Genomic DNA, 15,805 nt, shown 5'->3' on the forward strand with positions numbered 1-15,805 from the left:
TTACATGGAGAATGCCAGCATTGTTCGCACATAACGCATGACATATCGTAAGGCGTAAAATTCAGTCGATAAAATTTTATTGTGACAGGGTATTAAAACCAGCAAATCTGGAATGCTTAGGTGAAATTAAACTGTCATCACTCGAATTAGCATGTGTATTGACAAGTGACATGTACAGTGAGTCTGTGAATGATGATGCACTTCCAAACGTAGTTTGAAACCGAGTACTGATACCAACTAGTACGCACGTACCACATAAATCGACCTCGTGCTCCTCAGCTCGGGAAAGGTCAAACACTTTCATTTTAAAACCGTTGCGTTCTCTTTCTGTAGATATGTGGTGAGTTATAGTCGAAAGTTGCAACACTTAATCGAGGATGATTTTATCACTGACGAATGAATATGAAGAGTAGGCGAACTTTTATCATTCGTGATGCAGCCTTTGACCAATACGATATCTATGTAGGCGTAATGTACAATTCGGGTTTCTTATTTTTAAGGTAGCGATCTCTTGGGAAGTAAACAGGTATAGCGGTGGAAAAGTTCTTATCGTGTTCGAGGAGGTTTTTTTCATCTCTGGTGTGGGCATATGTCATGATCGACGTTGCATGGTGATGGCGGGCAGGATTGTAATAAAACGGGGTGAAACGTTCCGAGCGTCGCCACTATATGACAGTAGAAATGTCATCGACATTGCAGACATCAGTCAAAAGAGAAACTAAGATTCGAGGTTGTTCAGCCTGCAGCGGTCTTGCACTCGTTTTGTAATATCCAGCCGGAGGCAAAATGGAAGCGTCTCTCACTCAGGTGCCACGGCGACTGCCAACGCAACTGATTTTGCAAGCTTTCTAAAGGCAGAGCCAAGAAAAAGCTTGGGGTGCCTTTTCTGTGGAAGATAAGGGTTCCATGAGGACTTGCATGTCTTTCTCCTAACTACGCAGGCAAACCTATGGCAGAAGATAACGTTTTTGAATACTCCACGCCATCTCAACGAATTGATGCCCTTGTTGTACAAATATGCAAGACGGACAGCGTTGAGATAACAGGTTAGCATAGTGTAGACATCCTAGGGGACCAGACATTGACAATCATGTGGGGTGAGATACAAAAAGGAGTCAGAAATGCCTGCCGCTTTGCTGACGAAATTAATGGGACAATATCACTCTCAGAGACATATTACAGAATCACTTTCGAGTAACTGAAGCTAGTCATATAACTGACAAGCATAAATGTTTGACATAAATCACAATTGCTTTAATTTCAAAAGCAATATGGGAAAGAGATGCTTGTACACTCAACATAGCTCTGCCTTTTGTGATTTAACAAGTAAAAAGACTACGGAGAAAGTATTGACTGACAATGCAAGTTAAGAGGCTATAGAAGGTGAAGCCACTAGGTCGATATTGCGATATATATATATATATATATATATATATATATATATATATATATATATATATATATATATATATATATATATATATATATATATATACATGTATATATATATATATATATATATATATATATATATATATATATATATATATATATATATATATATATATATATATATATACTATTATAGCTTAATTTACGTGCAGGCTTTGACTGCACCGAAAAGTGTCCATGTCATTGCACGGATGTCACGGTGGGATTCAACTATCAGGTTTATTATCAATTAACATTCATCCGCAGTAAGCTACATGGTACTCGATTCCTCTTCCCAGGAGGGAAGTGGAAGAAATGTACGAATAAAAATAATGAAAGACAATATGAAGCGCAATAAGGCCATTTAAAGAAAATTATTTGTTTGCCGTCCTTGGAGTTTTTAAAAACCTACAGGCCAACCAGGCAAAAAGAAACACAGACAAAAAAATAGGTGTATAACATTAGCTCAATTTTCATTTGGTTTCTTTTGGAAAAATGATATTTTTATTTTTAATAGTCTTAGCGTTGTGTTGTTTTCTTAATTTTCTCTGAAAACCATCCAGCAGGCGGACGGCAAACGAAGAATTTTATTTAAGGCGCTTAAATGAAAAATAACATACACTGAAATTTTAATACAGCAAAATTACATTCGCGATAGTCAGCATTTGCCGTTACCAAAAGAGAAGTACTTGGATAAGTGTAAGCTAGGTCGAGGAAATTAATAAATTCATTCCAGTATGACTTCATCACTGCTGAGCTGAATATGAGAGATGTGTTCATATTATCCAATCTAAAATATGGGAAACTATACCTGAGAATGGCTGAAATAAAGATGTTGGAAATAACCGGTATTCTAAACGATTGCGTCTCAGTACAAGTGAACGAGCGCTAGAAGGGGTCTGAACATAGAGAAAAACAGCTTAGAATATTTATGAATGTTTATAAAGTATAACCTAGACATACATCTGTAACAAAATAGCAGATGTTAGATCGCATCCTTGCGTAGCGACGGGGTAATGGCCAAGGGTTAGCAGGTGTTGATATCGCTGGAAAATATCAAATTTAAGACAAATCAGGCCTAGGGATAATTGCTCTTAAAATCCATTGTTCATCAAAACTTGCAAAATCATCAATTTTACTTTTTGATAAGGTCTTTACAATGATTCAGACATCGTGACCATTTAAACCTCTTAACCATTGTCACACTCGTATATTTGAAAGCGGATGTCAGCTTTCAAAGGAAAGAGTGGACTAACCTTGCTACAGATCCGTTACCGCATTGTCTCAGTCTATAATTCACAATATGAAGCAGGTATGTTCCAAAGAAAGCATCTGTCAGAGATAATTACCTCACACTGTAAGCAGTTCATGACTCTTCGTAAAATAGTATTCAGATGTGCAATCGTGCCGTTCGATGAAGTGAACTGGTAACTCAAAAGTTCAAAACATAGGATGCCCTTGAAAAAGGGTATCAACATATTTCGTGAGTTGTAACAGCAATTGAGCTGACAGATGTGTGCACGCCATGGGCCGGTATGTATGATGTATGACTGCAGAGCCATGAGATACGATGACAGTGACATTCAAATGAGAGCGGTTTTGCACTTTTCTGTAGCTCAGAAGCAAATAAACCTTTTTTCCCGGTTATCCCACAGTACAAGTTGCTGTGGCTGTATCAAACACACGCACTCAAAATAACGAACAACATACGTATTTTGTGTTTTACAACGGATCGTTATGCAAGAATGACACAAATTTCCAATGCCAAACAAACACCTCTTGTATTTTGTATCCGCAACGAAAACATAGTTAAGGGTGTAACCTGCCATAGTGCTCTATGAGTAACTCACCCTGCGTATACGTACCCTACGGCTAAAAAGTGCCAAGAGTAACGTACGCTCAGTCGCTGTGTATAGGCTCACGGCCAGGAGGGACCGTTGAACGCTATACCCTAGCGCGCACTGCATCATGGAACCGGTAAAAGAACAACGAAGAAATGGTCACCAATACCGTTTTATATCCTAGAATCACTCGATAAGCTTTTGTTAGTGTAACTGAGAAATTTTTGTCTGTGATGACGGTTTGGAAAAAAGCTACTCCGCGTAGGCATGGCAACAAGTCGGCAGCCGAACAAGAACGTAAGTGTCACCAGGAAGATGTGTTCTCCAACGTAGTTAACAGATATGTTGTCGAGAAGATCTTCCTAGAAAACTGGCCTCGTCGTCTGATACGGAGATAACAATTGGTCCCCGTGGGAGTCCACATGCTTGGTTTAGTCTCCCAACTTCAGTCTGTTCTCGATGAGCAAGTTAAGCATATGCGTCACTGTTAGTTTCAATTTTACGAAACGAGCAGCGTGTCTTCTCAAAATAAGTAGAATTTTCACAATATAAATAAGCATACTCGTAACAGCTTGAACAATTCGGCAGACAGAAAAACGTTTGATGGTTAGTAAAGCTGTTGTGTAAGTGATATTTTAATTTATCATACGTTATTTTGTCAGTAGGAAATCTCAAACTTTTAAATCGCTGTTTTCTTGGTAAAGGATCCACATTTTGACTAGTTCTACATTTTTATATGGCACTGTATACAAAGGTTATTCTTTTGTGAATCAAAGGCAAGAGTTTAGTCATTCTGAAACCCCTTAGTGTATATAGATAGACATATATACATACTGTAGCTGTGACGTCAAATGATGTTTCCGTTGTGTTTGTTCTATAGAACAAGCATTGTGTTTTATTCTTCTTCCTCAGATATGTTGAAACACAAAGTGTGTACAAGCCTTGCAAACATACATACATACATACATACATACATACATACATACATACATACATACATACATACATACATACATACATACATACATACATACATACATACATACATACATACATACATGGGCCAGTGGCTAGAGCAGTGGACTGACGATCACAGGATGGTGAGTTCGAGCCCGGCATGGCCATGGTGTTGTGTCCTTGAGCAAGGCACTTTATTCCTCATTGCTCCTCCCCACCCAGGAGTGATGGGTACCTGGTAGGACAGTGCTTGTAATGTGTGTGTTTAGCTCTGCTGCGCTTGAGCAAGGCACTTTATTCCTCATTGCTCCTCCCCACCCAGGAGTGATGGGTACCTGGTAGGACAGTGCTTGTAATGTGTGTGTTTAGCTCTGCTGCGCTTATTGGCTGCACATGTGAGCTGTAGTTTGCTCCCCAGGGAGTTGAGTGGTATCATATTAGGTCCAGTGACCAGGGGTAATAATAATTGTAAAGCGCCTTGATCACATGTACTTGTGGATATGTGCGCTATATAAGAACCCAATATTATTATTTATACATACATACATACATACAATTTGTTACAAAATATTTAAAATTAATGAACCTATGATGATCCTACAGCCTTTGCGCTGTTATCAATTTAGTGTCTAGCCGTTGACAGCGAAACTAGCATCTGTCTTTTTGGACATTTATTGTTTTTTATTATCGCGATAGTTTATAACCAATGACCAGCGATTCACCAATTTTCGATTTTGAAAGTTTACGACAAACACTGACATCATTAAAGGCCCTATAGCTGTATCTTTTTCGCATTATTTTTGTGATTTTACTTCCAAACTAAAACAAGTTCATGGGAATGTACTCATTGAGGGGTGTTTATACAGGTAGAATAAACTGTCCACTGGGACTACATGTGCAATTTTGAGCAAGATAAATAATAAATGTTTGCCCAAACATAAAATGGCGCCCTCATGCAAATAAAGCAAAAACAGAGTACGTAGTGCATATATGCATTGGAATCTTCAAGAAACAACAGAGTAGTCCAAAATATAATGCAAACTGCTGAATGTACTCCACTGGGACACCATATGCTATGTTTTCTTTGAATTATTATCAATTTTTAAAAATGGTGGGAAATCAAAATAACGGTTAAAATTTAAATTTGCTTGTCCAATTTTTCAGTGGTAAAAGACTATATCCTTTAAATCTGTAGAATTTAAAGAAAACCAGTGAAAAAAGAAAGCCTTTTTCAGGTTCACAAATTTCAAGAGTTACAGCTACAGGGGCTTTAAGTATTTTTACCTTTTTACGGCAATTAGACTTAAAAATTGTGACATTTGCAATTGTTGTAAAACCTTCTTTGACAAAATTGTAAAAACTGTTTTGCTGTAAACTTAATAGAACGATCCGTGGTTTATTGGCGATCCGCGTTTCAAAAGATGAATTGAGATTTTCTTACATGTGTGAGACGTAGAAAGTTGTAAAAACATGACTCTGGTATTAATGTAAAGTATTTTCCTGAAGGGTATAGAAACTGAACTCGTCTAAGCATACAACCTTGAGGGTTTTCTCGATTAACGCGATGTTGTTAGTGAACGAGTCCACGCCCCAGTGGCTTAATTCGAGTTTGGACAACACATTGTAATATTTGGTAATGGTAGCTACGATTGAAAATATGGAAAACATTGAAACTGCGTGAATAATAGAGCATGCAAGAATGAACCACGAGTTCCCGTCGCCTGGATTTTCGGGCGCAAGACCCACCTCAAAACTATGGCAGCGTTCTAATGATCCAAAAAGGGTATGCATATTTAACGTAATTGAGACTGTTAGCTCGGCAAATACCTTCATGGCCCATTAAATTTTCCGTGCTAATATGCTTTGAAAGAAACCTTTAGTAAGTGGGCATCTTCATCGGAAATTAGGTCAACTAAGTGCTCCATTTTTTTTCCAAATGCCAAAGATGTTGTTACCGATCATTTATTGACCTTTATCAACTAGGTTTTGCTGATTAAAGAAGTATGTTTCTAAAAAGGAGAGTTCAACATTGGCTAAGCTGTCTTTAATACCCGGGGAGACGCTTTAGACAGTATAAACCCTACCAGAAGCAATGTCGCATGCAGGCCAGAGGTTTAGTTCTGCTCCACGACTGCGGTAACGCCTCTAGCTGTTGCTGAAGAGACGCCAGTGTTTCACGAGGATGTGCCACCAATTATCGGAGTCTTTTTTTCGTGCAAAAATAATCAGCTTCATGAAGATGCCTATTTTTGTCCTTATTGTGGCCAACCTCTTCCTTCGATTGTCTTTATACTGCTAATGATCACTGTCTCTCACAAGTGCAGGATGCGGTGAGTGCGTCGGAGGGGTCGTGACTCGACTATGAGTACTGATAGAAACTGTTCGCAAAAGTTCAGAGATAAAGATGCTACTATTAAAATTGAGGATATTTCGCGGTTTTGCCAGAAAATGTCATTTATTAAATGAAAAACACCGGCAAATTTTAACATTTCTACATAAATCTATTTATATTTATATTCAATGCAAGCAAAGCGATCCTGTGTTACTCGTTTATATGGCAATAGTCAGGGTCTGATAGATCAAATGTCATAAGGTTATTGTTCGAATGAAACTGAAACTGTCGTAATTTATCATAGATCGGGATATTTGTCTACCACAGACATGACGGTATTCAGTTAATACATGTATGTATGTATGTATGTATGTATGTATGTATGTATGTATGTATGTATGTATGTATGTATGTATGTATGTATGTATGTATGTATGTATGTATGTATGTATGTATGTATGTACGTATGTATGTATGTATGTATGTATTATGTATGTATGTATGGAGGCATCATGGGCCAGTGGCTAGAGCAGTGGACTCACGATCAAAGGATGGTGAGTTCGAGCCCCGGCATGGCTGTGGTGTTGTGTCCTTGGGCAAGGCACTTTATTCCTCATTGCTTCTCCCCACCCAGGAGTGATGGGTACCTGGTAGGACAGAGGTTGTTATGTGTGCGTTTAGCTCTGCTGCGCTTATTGGCTGCACATGTGAGCTGTTGTCTGCTCCCCAGGGAGTTGAGTGGTATCATATTAGGTCCAGTGACAGGGGTAATAATAATTGTAAAGCGCCTTGATCACATCTACTTGTGGATATGTGCGCTATATAAGAACCAAATATTATTATTATTATTATTATTTATTATTATGTACGTATGTATGTATGTATGTATTATGTATGTATTATGTATGTATTATGTATGTATGTATGTATATATGTATGTATGTATGTATGTATGTATGTACGTACGTACGTAAGTACGTAATAATAATAATAATAATAATAATAATAATAATAATAATAATAATAATTATTACCCTTAATTATATTAATATTACAATTCAGTAATGAATGTATATCTGAGTAGTGCTGTGATAAAGGGTAAACGGAAACGGAAAATAGCAAATGCTAGTCTAGTCCGTTCCCAAAGCCATTTGATGTTAAAGCAAGAAAAAGAAGAAGAAACAAGAAAACTGAAGTATATCGAGGGTAGTGTAACACGAAAGTAGCTGGACTGCAAAGTAACCTAATTGTAACAAAGTAACTAAGTGAATAAAAGAACAACTACATAAATAAATATATAACTAAATAGATACATTACGAGTAAGTAGAAATACGTAAAAAAGAAAACCATAAAAAAACGTATAGAAAATATATATATATTTAAATATGATATACATATAAGTAAAGTTGAATATAACGTACTTACGTATGTATGTATGTATGTACGTATGTATCCATATATCTATGTATGTATGGTATCTATGTATCTATGTACTGGTAGATAGGTAGGGATGCTGCTGCTGCTGCTGCTGCTGCTGCTGCTGCTGCTGCTGATGATGATGATGATGATGATGATGATGATGATGATGATGATGACGATGATGATGATGATGATGATGATGATGACGATGATGATGATAATCTTGAGTTCGGAAGGCAGTCTGAGTTACAAAAAATATTGTAATTTACATCAGAACCCTCAGAAAGGACATTACACGAACAAACAAGAAACTAATTATGCGATACAGTAGAATAAATATATAGGCCTAAGCTAAGTTAAGTATGTACGTAGGTATGCACGTTGGAAGGTACGTAGATACAGGATCTTATGTATGTACGGACGTACATGCGGTTATCTGTTGAAAAGTGGCTTTTATCGCTTGACGTAGCGAAAAGAAAGTGTTAAAGCACCCTTGAGGCGTTCAAAGATGAGCCGATCCGAGCGGAATCTCTTCACAGTCAGGGGTACTAGAAACTCGTTACAGGTAACACTACACACTGTGTCATATGGAGGCTCGTCCGATGATGGGGCTGGAAGTGTACTCTACGTCTTAGTCTAACCCGCTGACAGACAGCGTTGTCCTGCTCAGAGATTTGAAGATGGAGTCCATTTAGCGAATACCGAACGGTTGTTCTCAGTGCAAGTGGCCATTACTACCATCGCCGCCGAGACATCCCGGGCAGACAATCGCAGAATTTGAGTAGGACTTCGGCTTTTTTGGAGGTAGCAAATGGGTTTCTTAGATTCGCTGTAGGGCGTTTCGGCATACCCTAGATTCTGAGATCTTTACAGCGTTTACATTTTGCTTTCCAGTCGTGCGATACATCTGAGTTTTGGTTAATATTCGGCCTATTATCCTTACCTCCTCAACAATGGACATGTATTTTTCCCCCATCGATCCGGTCCTATTTCGTGGAAAACCATTTGGTATCTACTGTTTCAGTGCAGATATGATATATAGCTCCATGTCTTCAGGCAAGATACTACGCAAAATAGAAAATGTTGTCATTTTATTTATAATTACCTATGTTGTGGCCAGAGGCATATAAACAAGATGGATGATGAGACAGCAAAACGAGTCGACCTACTTTTTTTATGTATGTCAAATGAGAACTGACTTACCCTTTGACATAAATCCATATGTGACTAATGTCGGCCATCAAAGAAGCTGACAGTGGCACATAAATAATGGTCAGTTCCTCCCAGCGTAAATTTGTAAAATATACCTTAAAGTTACAAGTGACTTTCTATTTATGTAAATAAAAAACGGGGAACTGTCACGAATATGAAGACAGATAAATTTAGATACCATTTATTCCGCAAATTTTCGGGCAGCCTTGTAGCGAGAAAGAAACACTTTATCCAGGGTTGCCCTTAAATCAAGTGTGTGTGACACGAAGTTTCGTTTACATCTTACAACCCGACTACCCTCACCAATTTTTGTTTGATGAAAGTTTCGACAATATGACGATACTTACTACAGCAATAGTTTCTTGTATTTCTACACGCAAGTCGATGGAATGGGCTGACGCTGCGCTACTAGTCTTGGGCAGTTTACAACCCTAGAAGACTTTCGCATAAACTTCTCATCGTAGATAGATATATTTCTTGCTACTATCTCAATGTTTTGTGAAAGTCCAACGTCACTGTTGACGTCATCGTGGGTCTACGATAAAACAGTATCGGCGCCCGGGAGTATATTGCGAAAAATATCACTCATAAAGATAGGACTGGTTGTTTTATGCAGGGTATCTTGTTAACCGACAATGGTACGTAATGATGTACTGAAGTGAAACGAGACCTTCGGGAGTCCTTGATACACAGAAAGAAATCCTGAAGAAATCCTAGAGAAGATAACGGGACATGCCTTTACAGGCCCTGATCAGTCACTTTAAAAGGGCACGAGTAATGGCTAAGCCCTTGTCAAAGGGCATATAGTTTTGAGCAGATTGCATGCAGAGCCGTTTCCAGATCTGTCAGTGCATGACTGCGTATAGTCATGTAATTTCTCACTGCGTCCATTGTTTTTGCCATAATTCTGAAAAACGTGCTGACAGAGTTGTTATCCGGTGACGAAATCTCACAGAGTCTGTGAGTAAGTACAATCCGAGACTTATGTAACATTCTCCGGAATTACGAGTCCATTGTACGATTGTACGATAAACGGAAGAAATACAAAACATTTCAAACTTTGTCACACGACTGTCTGTACAAATCTATGTGCAGTCAAGTAATGCTGGTACTAATAAAAGCAACAAATTTTAGTCCTGCCCATCCCTGTGTACAAGGCAATATATACATCTATATCCATAACATCTTTACAGCTCTATGTACAATGTACAAACCTTTGTCATAGCGCTGTTATAGGCAATTGCCGTCTTCTTTGACACAGGCCTGTGCCACAGGGGCTACACGGGGTATGTTACAAGGTTGATGTTTTTTTCTTGTACTGGTAATACTGGGTAAGCAGACACGTGACTGGCAAAGCATCGACGTACATTCACTTTTCATCCTTCTGGAGAAAAAACTGTCTGAAAAAATATCTGTGAAGGTAATAATAATTCTAAAATTCTCAGTGAGTGCTTCAATGTACAGAAATGGCCAGTTTGAAAGTAACTGCCTTTTTAGAGAGACTTAGTCAAAGATTATAAGCTGAAGTCACCATGCATGATTAGTCTCGGATCTAGCAATTTAGAGTGGAACTTTGTAACCCCTTAAAAGAATCTTGCCTGTGCTGGACTGCTTCGCGCTCTTGATGTTTGCACTTATAACTTTGTAAATCTGCATAAGGATGAACTGGGATTGTGGTGCAATGATGACACATTAGATCATAAACATACCGTGCTTGTTATGAAAGTAAATGGTTCCTTTCGTGGATATGACAAATATTAGCATTTATAACCGATCACTGAAAGGGCCAGTAACTGTAACTTTTGATGATTTTTAGTATTATAGTTTTGCGTGTCGATTGCAAGTTCTTGTTCATCTCCAAAAGGCATGTTGAAACACCTACTACTTGGCTTTCAACACAACGTTTATACGCGTCAAATGCATCCTTGGTTTAAATGCCGTCCCTGCCGGGCACTGTACTTTCCATTCGACTGTTAAGCCAAGGCCAGAATAGGCGACTGTTTTATTTTGGGTTAGTTTTTTTTTTTAGATTTATTGCGAATTAGTATAATTTTATGAAAATTAATGCTTTATTCTGAAACTTCGGGTTGGTTTTCATGACAGACTCCGAGTCGTCCTGGCAATTACGTCAATTTCGTATTTTCGGTATTCATGCAGAGTGATAAAATGCTTTTCTCAAATTTATCTGTCTAAGATACAGACAAACATAATTGACATGGTTCAATTGGTAATTGGAGTAGACTTATACATCTTACTCTTTTTTCAAAACATCTTTAAATCTTGAGAAATACCTTTCTGTTCCAATGAAAACTACGACAACTTTAAAGCACATTTTCAGCACTCCCTTTAGGAATTGAAAAGAGTGTGCTTGTACGATTAGGCAATCATTTGAGATGAATTCCACGTTCTTGAAGTGTGCACTCGACATCACATACGTTCACACCAGTATGTTCAATAATTATATCCCTTCCAGATCACTTCGTTCTTCCAATCAGAACCTCCTTAAAGTTCCCAAAGCACGTACATTTCTTTATCAAAACACCTTGTCTGTTGCGGGTGTGGATGAATATAACAATCTCCCCAAATCAATCAGGGACTCTGAGTCACTGACTAGTTTTAAGAAATCTTTTTACAACTTTCTGTATTCTATTTACTTGTCTGATGCCTCTTCGTAGTTATTTTTTTGATATTTGTACTTCGGTATTTTTTTTGTTTTCAAGTTGGTGCTGTAATATGATTTTCTTTTGTCTATTCGACCTCCATGAAAAGAGGTGTTTCACCTATGGAGTTATCGAGTTTGAATAAAAATTAATAATAATAATAATAATTAATATAAGTATTATATAGAAATAATAATGCGAATAATAATAGGTTCAATTTCCATGAAAACTTCACCATAGGGGTATTTTGGGTCGAAAAGACCAAATATGATATCGATTTCACTGCCCCATGTTTCCATGGTAACCATTTAAGGGGTTGGAAATTCCAGTTTTTCTAATATCCCATGAAAAGTTACTTTGATTGTTATGAAAATTATCTAGTGGGGAGTTCGAGTCAGACAACACAAAAAAAGACTTATTTTAATGTTTCGAGTTGCCATGGTAACCAATTTGGGATTGAAAATGTTACTTTTCCCTAATTCCTATTAAAGAACTATTGATTGATGTAAAAAATTGATAATAAGGCTTTTTCTGGTTAGCACCAAAAAAATCACACTCATTTTAATGTGAGATGTTTTCATGGCAACCATTTAGGAGTAAAAATTACCAGTGTTTCAAAGATTCCACCTAAAATCCAGTAATCAACAGAATGTGTTATATCAAAGGGATATTTTGGGTTAGAAAGACCAAATATCCAGTGTAAAAATACATTAAATCAACAGAAATATTATACCGAAGGGTTATTTTAGGTTAGAAAGACAAAATATGATATCAATTTTTACCTCTCCTGTGTTTCCATAGTGACCTATTTGAGTTTTAAAATTTCATTTTTTTTTCAAAATTCCAATAAAAGTAATCCTAGTAACTGTGCAAATGCTCTCCTAAGTGTATTTATCACAGCATGAACTCAATGTTCATTTTTGTTTTATGTTGCCATGGTAACCTATTTGGGAACCACAACTTTTTTTATTTAAAACAATATACCCTTGAGTGGGTCTATGTTAAAACATAATTCACTGTTTTTTATTTATTTTATGGATTTCTAAGTAACAACTTTTAACGTTTGTTCTATAATAATAATAATTGTAATTTCTTTGCCTTCATTCTAGGAAGAATAATAAAGATAATGTACATTGAGGCCATTCTTGTCAAAATTGTTTTCCGTTTATTTTTGTGTGTTTGAATTAATTTTATGTAGAGCAGAAAAAATTTTTCAAGCATTTTTAATTTGTTTCATGCAGTCATCCCAAATAAGTGTTATAGAGTATAGTACCAACTTATTATGCATTCATCGAATTAATTTTATGCCTTCAAATTAATTTTATGTGTTAAAATTAATTCTACTTGTATCTCAAATTAATTTTATGAACCCAATTCCCCTTATCACCCAATGTACCATTATTTATAAGAAGCAGTAACAGTTTTTTTTTGTTTTATTTAAAACATAATTCACTGGTACTTATTTATTTTACGGATTTATAATTAACGACGTATAATAATGTTCATTTTATAATAATTTATTTTAATTTCTTTGCCTCATTCTAGGAAGAATAATGAAGACAAAGTATTTCTGATTCTTTAACTAAAGTAAAATTATGGCCATGTAGTGGTGCATTATTTTTTGTGTGACCTGGCGTGACCCCATAAACTCTATGATTCTGATGATTAGCTAGATCTCCCCTTTCCATGGTAGCAATGGCTAAATTTGAACATGGTCCTTGTATACCTTTAAACATTTTTTAAAACCCAGCAGGCCAAGACAAGGGGCAATATTACAAGTTAAATGTTTCATGTTTAATATTGCACAGGGCTCGAAATAAACTTTTTTTCCCTGGTAGTCCACTTGGGCAACCATGTTCTGAATGTGGTAGGCCGGTGACACTGGCTGGTAGCCCATGCATATTTTAGATCAGGGCTATCTTTTTTCGTTAACCAGATAAGAAAGGGCTATTTTACAAGGTTCTGCCCATGAAGTGAATTTTCTAGTCTTTTGATGTGTATACTTGCACACCTTTAATGCCCAAGGAAACAGGTGTAATGGACGACAGTGGGACTCAAAAGTTTTGTGACCTATAAACAACCCGTTTCACTCTCACAGTTGTATGCAAATTTTAAAAGTCGCCGTGACAACATGACAACAATATGGCATTTTCAGCACTGAGATATACTGTAGCAGGGCTAAAAATAGACCGTGGCCCTTCTGTTGGGAGGAGGCATAATGTCCGTGTCATTGTGATTGATACATTATTATCAAAATGCAACGACAATGCATTTGTATTAGCCATCGTTTCCTGTGCCTGTCATTCAAGTACGTCAGTTCAGATATGGAAACTTTGTTGCAAAGTTCCACCGCACGGCCGGTCGTCTCTAGAACAAAGTCATACTATGGCAGATTTCTACGCCCAGCTGGGTTTGACTGCGTTTATCTAGCTCGTCCCAAAGTGACGGACGCATCTTTCAACCTTTCAGCTTGGTGAAAAACGCATTTATTGATTTGCCAAAGGCCTGTGGACTCGCTTATTTTTTGCACAAGTGCTACATGGATATACGAAAAAGTTGTTGAATACTCACTGTTTCAGTGAATCCGTCATGATCAGAGTTCTCAAATCAAAAAATGTTGCGAGCTCGAATACAAAGGTCTTCTCATTAAATTACGTCATTGTTATACAAGAGTTAGCCAAAGTCTGTCACCCTGATTTTTTCAAAGTTTGGAGAAGGCCGGCATTTCCATCTGAATGATTGAACGACGTGAAACGCAAAATTCCATCGCATATTATCTGGCAATATTTGCAGTAGAAATACGGTATACCGTCGCTCCACGCCTCCAGTCCAGGTTCGTATTATACTCCACAAAATGGCCACAGGCCGCGTGAACTTTCTGAAAGGATTTCCTAAACGTCCTACTTGTTACCTTAGGACTCACTTGTGATCTCCTGAAAAGTATTCTCTGCAGTAATTCCAGTTTCTGTCAACATGCAAAGCTCAACGACAAGATTATAGCACGAGACGTAGTGTACAGACGACACATTCACGCGCAAACGATGAGTGCGCATGCGTGAAGTTATATTTGCAGCACAGATTTCGGGGAAAAACTCATGCTTTTGCTCTATTTCCATCCCAAAACTTGCTCGATCGCTTACAGTAAATGCACATGAACAAAATAAAACTCAACAACGTCAGCACAGGGAGAGGGTTTATGGTTTTCGCCACAACTACAAATGCCACGCTGAAGATACATTTAACATTCCACTGGCATAGACTCTCCACAGTCGCTGTGCCTTGTTTGTGGGCGCCCACGACTGCCACGATGGGCCTGCGATCCGAAAGGCTACGCTGTGCAGCTCAGCAGCTGTGAGCACGCGCTGCCAGAGACAACGACTGTTGGTTTTTGCAAGTATATGAATATTCACAAGGGTAGTGATGTCAAAAGAAACACCTATCTAACTGGGCGGAGAGAATATACGTACGACAATTAGAAGTCACCCCTATTGACAAAATTAAAATAAACAACACCTTTTTCCTTTTTTTCAGAATTCCCACAGCTTCAATGAATTTTTATTAGATTTCTATATAATACTTATAGCCCCTAAATACGGTGGCCCCTACACGCCACGGAACTCTATACTTGAATATAATCTAATTTTTCTTGACAATATCTTTAATATTTGTAAGAGATTTTGTTTTTTCTTTCTAACGCTTATTTTTTTTTTTGTATGCAAACTTTTAATTTTGTATGGGCAACTTTATCTTAACATTATCTTAACTTTAACTTCTCGAAAGTAGTTTTAGTTTTAACCATAAACAAAATATGTTTCTCAAAAGTATTTTTTATTTGTAAACAAAAGTAAAAATTTTTCAAGATGACAAACTCCCCTACACGTCATGGAAATTTATTACTTTTGAACATAAACTCATATTTCTAGACAATATATTTAATATTTGTAAGAAATTT

At 37.2% G+C, this 15,805-nt stretch overlaps 1 protein-coding gene across 1 annotated transcript in view; it reads left to right on the forward strand.

Moving 5' to 3' along the window:
- The first annotated feature begins 3,539 nt into the window (after window positions 1-3,539).
- LOC139152250 (uncharacterized) overlaps window positions 3,540-15,805 on the forward strand; it is a 31,002-nt gene continuing 18,736 nt past the window's right edge. Inside the window, exons 1-2 of the mRNA XM_070725391.1 lie at window positions 3,540-3,569; window positions 8,063-8,241. Coding sequence (XP_070581492.1) covers window positions 3,540-3,569; window positions 8,063-8,241 — 209 coding nt within the window. The remainder of the gene's footprint in view (window positions 3,570-8,062; window positions 8,242-15,805) is intronic.

The sequence above is a fragment of the Ptychodera flava genome, chromosome 15 (assembly GCF_041260155.1).
Source record: "Ptychodera flava strain L36383 chromosome 15, AS_Pfla_20210202, whole genome shotgun sequence".
Classification (NCBI taxonomy): domain Eukaryota; kingdom Metazoa; phylum Hemichordata; class Enteropneusta; family Ptychoderidae; genus Ptychodera; species Ptychodera flava.